The sequence below is a fragment of the Galdieria sulphuraria genome, assembly GCF_000341285.1.
Source record: "Galdieria sulphuraria unplaced genomic scaffold scaf_73, whole genome shotgun sequence".
Taxonomy (NCBI): Eukaryota; Rhodophyta; class Bangiophyceae; order Galdieriales; family Galdieriaceae; genus Galdieria; species Galdieria sulphuraria.
Genome location: NW_005178402.1, coordinates 11274 through 17462, shown reverse-complemented (window position 1 = coordinate 17462; position 6189 = coordinate 11274). Strand labels below are relative to the sequence as shown.

The 6189-nt window shown below is 38.0% G+C and overlaps 3 protein-coding genes across 3 annotated transcripts; all 3 read right to left on the bottom strand.

The window, feature by feature from the left end:
- Positions 1-608: 608 nt before the first annotated feature.
- Gasu_60950 (mitochondrial carrier, iron import) lies at positions 609-2102 on the bottom strand. Its single transcript, XM_005702733.1, has 3 exons — positions 1955-2102; positions 1719-1893; positions 609-1633 (listed from the first exon to the last, which is right to left on the bottom strand). The coding sequence occupies exons 1-3, from the start codon at positions 2073-2075 to the stop codon at positions 790-792; spliced, it is 1140 nt and encodes a 379-aa protein (XP_005702790.1). The 5' UTR covers positions 2076-2102; the 3' UTR covers positions 609-789.
- A 50-nt stretch (positions 2103-2152) lies between these two features.
- On the bottom strand, positions 2153-3462 carry Gasu_60940 (uncharacterized protein). Its single transcript, XM_005702732.1, has 3 exons — positions 3425-3462; positions 3067-3379; positions 2153-3013 (listed from the first exon to the last, which is right to left on the bottom strand). The coding sequence occupies exons 1-3, from the start codon at positions 3451-3453 to the stop codon at positions 2639-2641; spliced, it is 717 nt and encodes a 238-aa protein (XP_005702789.1). The 5' UTR covers positions 3454-3462; the 3' UTR covers positions 2153-2638.
- A 3-nt stretch (positions 3463-3465) lies between these two features.
- Positions 3466-5662, bottom strand: Gasu_60930 (replication factor A1). The gene is made up of 5 exons (XM_005702731.1): positions 5348-5662; positions 4638-5298; positions 4300-4592; positions 3901-4248; positions 3466-3855 (listed from the first exon to the last, which is right to left on the bottom strand). The coding sequence occupies exons 1-5, from the start codon at positions 5629-5631 to the stop codon at positions 3495-3497; spliced, it is 1947 nt and encodes a 648-aa protein (XP_005702788.1). The 5' UTR covers positions 5632-5662; the 3' UTR covers positions 3466-3494.
- Positions 5663-6189: the final 527 nt, after the last annotated feature.

The window sequence follows — 6189 nt, the reverse complement described above, 5'->3', positions numbered from 1 at the left end:
AAAGCGTAGCACACTTCAAGCTCTTTATTCCAATTTAGCCCAAACAAGACTGATACTAGAGAAGTTTCAAGAAGCAGAACGGGACGCAAAGAAAGCTATTGATTTGCATCAGAAGGGAACGTGCTCTACAAAAGTCCTTGTGAAAAGTTTGTTGAGAAGGTCTTCGGCGTTTTTGAATTTACTTCAGTTGGACTCTGCGCTTGCTAGCTTGGAACAAGTACGAAAGCTGGAACCCAATAACCCTGAATGCCATAGGCTTTATTCGCTAGTTACACAAGCATTAGTTGACCAGGGGACAGAAGCAAGCTCAAACTATGAACAAAAAAATCAACGTCGCCATATATTAGACTCACCACAGTCTCTACTTTTTGCAGTGCGAACAGACAAGCAACCAAACGAATATTTATCTTCACAAATATCAAAAACCTATTCAAAACCTTGTGCTCTCATTCAGGAGTTGTGCTTTGAGGAAGGTAACTTGAACAATAACAAGGAATGATAATATACTTCAGTTCTCAGCTGCTTACTATTCTTACATTCATCACACTCTATGAAAGTTTCGGTAGATATTATTTTATATTACATGAAGAACAGTTATTCACGTACTGTTTTAAAATTATCATTTTCTTAAGAGGCTCATATTGTTATATTATGTATATTATATAAAGAGCAAGCATATTTCCATTATCAACAAAAGAATAGTGACTAGGAAAGCCTTCAAACGAGCCTTTCTTTTTTAGATAAGGAGTATCCAACATTTTCCAATATCTTTCAAATACGTATTATTCATCATGCTCGAACATGTTGAGATGACTGTCTTTGAGTTTTTTCACTTAATAGTTTATCAAAGATAGCCACAAACTCCTCATATATCATCCATGTTATAGCAGAACCCAAGCAACGTTTAAGAAAACGAGGAGAAGCTCCACGAAAAAATCCAACAATACCATCTTCTCGATAGATTGTATGAATAACTTCTATGGTTGAGGCGTTCTGTTGTGAACGGTTAATTGAATAAGCTCTCAACTGCATTCTGGTTTTGATAACATCTTGTGGTTGTGTAAGAAAAGTAGCTGCGAAACCCCCTATTAAACCTGCTACGAAACTAACTGACATAGTTATCATATGATATTCTGAAGGTGAAGAGGAAATGTTTGTTTTTGTCATCGATAGATGTGAAAAATAAGTTCCATTCACTATCGAAGAAAGACCTTCACGAACTCTTAAATATATAAGAAAATAACTTGCAGAATATGGAGCGTCTCTCACAATAGTAGGTACAAGTCCACTAAAGAGACCACGAAGACGTTCCTTTTTGTATATTTCTACAAGTGCTTTGATAATTCCGCGGTTTTGATCGATAACTTGAGCTTCAAACCTGGTTTTCAACACAGATAAAGGACAAAGAAGAACGGCTGAAAGTGAACGCGAAAGCCCTCCAGCTAACAAAGTTTTCCAAGCTGGCATATGGGTCTCTGGGTCATCAGACTGCATCAAGTTCGTTATGGCGTTTAAGGAAACAAAGTAAATACCAACACCTAAACAGTTACGAATTATGGTAGGAGAAGTTCCTCTCCATAAACTCAATATACCCGTATTAGCAACTATACTGGCTGCTACAGAAAGAGGGTTCCTATATAGAGGTATAAAAAGAGAAAAGAATAATTATATCTTAGTCGAAAAAGAAAAAGTATAGAAACTTGAAGGAAACAAACTACCTTGGAGACAACACTCGTTGCAAAGTAACACTTGGACTCACAATATATTGAGAACCTTGCTGCATTCGAGTCTTAACCACGTCAAGAGGTTGCAAACATAACGTAGATACTAAGCCAGAAAACGCACCAGCATAAAAGTTAGCAGACGCTTTATGACGCTCTCCTATAGCGCTATCTGAAACAAAAAAAAAGTCAAGCAGTGTTACTTTGGATCCTATAACGGAAAGAAAGCCTACCGTTCTTGTTGGTCGTGGGTTTATTATCCTTGAACGACTGGATGGGTTCAACCTTACCCAAGTCACTCGTATCGTCTGGTGACTTGGTGGTCGTCGACAAGTCCACAGAAGAACTTTTCATCAATATTATATAGCTTAACGACTCTCTATAATATAAGATAACTAAGACTTTGAAGAAGAAAACTCAAGAAAGAGTTTCATATAATTGAAAACTTCATTATAGATAAACGCATAGTAGTGATGATTGTTATTCTGTTTTGATTCCAACAGCACACAAAATAAAGAAAACAATCTACCATCTTATTTCGATTTTTCGCATCATTACTGATCGAACGAACACTATTTATCAAGACAAGTGTTCATTACTTCGTCATGTAACAATTATTCTTATTTCACGTTTTCCTGAGTTTTATCACTAAGCAACTTCAAAGTGAATGATAATCTATCCAGTACATCATTTGACAAGGATGCTACTACAGCTTCTGTTGATATGGGTTCTGTCGAGAGCTACTGGCTTGAGATTATACATTATAAAAGTGTGATATTCTTGCTAACACAACGACTGGAGAATAAAGTTTTCATTTGACTAAACGGAAGCAATACAATGACGTGACGTTGGGTAGATTCAATATGTTCTAGTTCAATGCACCGAAATGATCCAAATGAAAGAGAAAATATCTGCTTCTAGGACCGAGAACTTAAACTTAACAAATACAAGAATTGAAATGCTGTTTCGGATATTTCTGAGTTTCTTCCTTGCACCAAATCATGAAACTGAGAGTAGTGTCGGGCTTCCTTCGAGCCTTCAAAAGTCTCTTCTTTTTTTAGAGTTTGAGTTTTCTCGTCTTGTGGAGGAACTTCTGAACCTTGGTGACTACTTGAGGGGGTCTCAAAGATAGTCCTGCACAAAGAATGCATGACCTCCTGAAAGACATTCTGGGGAACTAAAGTCTCCCGGAAAGGAGCATATAAGATTTGTACTACGACAAAAGAAGGTATTTTTCTTTCGAATACGGACCCAAGACGCACTATGAAGTCGCCAAATGAATATTCAGCGCCCTAAGACAAGACACTAAACGCTAAATACATAAATAGCTCTCTTTGGATCTAACCTTGAGACTGACTGTGCTTTTCGTCTGCACTGTTTGAAGCTTTTCCATTAACTGGGACGCTTGTGAGTCAGCTTTAAAAAGACGATATTTTTCATTTGACACAGAATCGTCCCTAAAGGCAAGAAGTACTCCTCCTTTACTGTCGGATAACGACTTTAAAATATATTGCCAAGTTTTTGTGTCTCGATTAAACCAGGTTTCCAATTCCACACTCCATGAATTTTGTTTGGAAGCGTTCAAGCACTCCAGTCTTTCTTTCAGTCTTGCTTCAACTTGTGTAGGAGGAATCTTATCACCTAAAAAATAGAAAAGGCTGCCTAGAGTCACTGAAGTGATTCCTACAGAAAGTTTTACATACTTCTTGTTTAAGGAGTCCGTATTTTCCATGAGAAACGCAATAATTGTTTATTGTCTTTTACTCTCACAGTTCAACAGATTGTGAACGCCTGAATTTCGTTCAACAATAATTGCGATTCTGAACTAAAGTGAATCGGTTCCACGTTAACGATGTGGTATCGAAGACGTAATTCGTCGTTCCACGTATTCTGTTTCGCCCTTATACGAAAAATGAATGGCTTAAAAAGAACATCATCAATTATGGCATCAAATTCCGCTCTATCACGTTCGTAAATGGCAGCTAGTTCTTCAGCTGATCGACCAATCAGGCGTGAACCAACATCATCAAAAGCATTTGCATTTAAGGAACCGGTTGCATCTTGTATGGCGACAGATAAAATATAACGATAGTTGCAATAAGAATACTCCTTTCCGGTAGCATCGCATACCCAACTATTTTCAATCAGAAATGGTGAATAATAACTGTATCTTTCTTACCGATTTTCGTCCAGTTTCGTAACCTTTTTGTTATCATCGGGGCTGGCTGTGTACCATAAAGTTCCTTCCTTCCGAATATAATGTAAATATCCACGTACTATAAATTGCACACCACGAGGATCATTTATGAGTTTAGGGATGTCTTCCTCGCTAGCCTGCAAAATGGTTTTCCTTTCCTTTGTATTTCCAAGTGACAAGGAGGTTGCTCCCTCTAATGAACTCGTTTCCTGGTGTTTACCAGTCGTCTCATACCAACCGCGCAACTCATGTGCTTCTGCAATATCAGGGTTTACTTCAAAACATGATTGAACAGTTGCATCCAAAGAGATTCCGTTAAAGTCTCCTCGTCTAATAAAAACAATACTTAGATTAAAGTGGCATGCAAAAGGCACAACTTACCGAACTCCTTTACACAGCAAGATAGGGTTACCTTCGGAAGAATGGAGTAAATTTTCTGCTATATCTTTCCATAATGTTAGCCGAATGGTTTTCAGACTGTCGTCCATCAAAACAACAGTTCTCTTTGCCAGGGTAATACCCGTAGTTCTCGAGACTACTGAAGACAACTCGGAGACATCCTTCACTATACCAAGTACGTCGCAGAATTGGCCTGCAACAATGTTTTCCAGGTTCGCGATTTTTGTAAAATGAAAAATAACATTTGGAACTTCTCCAACGTCTTCAACAGGGACCTTGATCTTGTCAGATGGTCAACAAAGTATAAAAAGACAACTCACAACTTCTGTGTTATTATCAGCGATCATTTCGTATTCAAATGATGTTTTGTTGAATCGCTTGTCTGCAGGCTTTAATACACCCTTCGAAATGCGATAAACCTTTCCAATTTCGATCAACTTGTACAAAGAAGAGGCATTTTCGCGAAAGGCTGTTACTTTAATGCTTGCAGTAGAATCCATAATTTCAAAACTGAATACAGAACCTTCACCTTTCGCATTTTGATAATGACGAATTTCGCCACGACTAGAAACCCTTCCTTTAATTATCCACTTGTTTTGGTATGGATTCAACGAAGCAATACTTTGCACGGGCTCTAAATTGCTTCCAACAAAAGGCTCCATTTTCACGACAGGACCTGATTCGCTCTTTACGTGAAATGACTGAGTTCGATTCGATTGAATATTAACAGAATTCGCAGAAAGTGGAACTGAAGCATTATGTTTCTCACTTTCTCTGGTAATTTTGTTTGGAAACTCTGGCAAAGTTTGGGGTTGCTTGAGGTCAGTTGAGGAAGGCACCCTGCTCGGTTGCTCGGAAAGATTGTCCCGCATTTTGGAGCCTAGCCCTGTTTGAACGTTTTGTGCTTGTTCTACGTTTACGGGGTTGCCAATTTTTTCGAGAGGTCCTGTTACAGGTTCTAAGTTCAAGACTATTATGATTCTTGTTCGATTCCTTAGTAGCAGTCTTAAGACCAATTGCAAGTGCCTACCGTTTCTGTGCCACATCATTAACCACATATTCTAACAACCGCACTAAACAACCAGTCTGAACCTTTTGTTCTCTCACCAAAGCGTTCAACTGAGTCGATAGCATGGATTGTTGGTAGTGTCTAGAGTCAGAAAGCACCATGCGGTATCTTTCTGTTTGTGGCACATTTTGTCCGCTTGGTATTATCTTTTTTAGCTCCAAAACCTGCAGTACTGCTTGTTGCGTGGTTTCTCCGGCATAAATTGCCTTAACAGAACCTACAGAGAGAGCATGGGAGGATGCCATTTCAAAATTCGGCAATCCAAAAAAATTTGGCGCTCGATTATTCTTATTAGATTAGAAAGTATGAAGCAATTGTCTAATGTCCTAGCAGAGACGGAAACATATTGTTAAACAAAGCTAAAATTCTATTCTGGTAAGCACCAATAAAATGAAATAATAATGTCGAAACATATGCTCTTAGAAAATAGAATGCATTTTTCTTCGCCAATCATTTGTTCTACTTTCTAAGAATTTTAGTTCCCTTTATAGACACATTCGCTTTTCAATTGCCGAAGGAATACGCTATAGAGAATAGCAAACTTTGATTCCATTCGTCATATAGGACCGCTATTTATGTCAATATTTGAACTAGAAAAGAATCTGTTGGTGTCTTGTGGAAGACACCTGATGCGAGCAGGAGGATTAGAACATTCTGAAAGCTGTTGTACTAGTTATTTCGTTTGAAGCCTTCATTTTCTAGCCATGATGTGCTAAAATAGAGATAAAATATCAGCGATGCGTTCCTCTAATACTGGCTTCTCTTAGAATATTAAAATGTCGAATGATAGGTATACATGTATT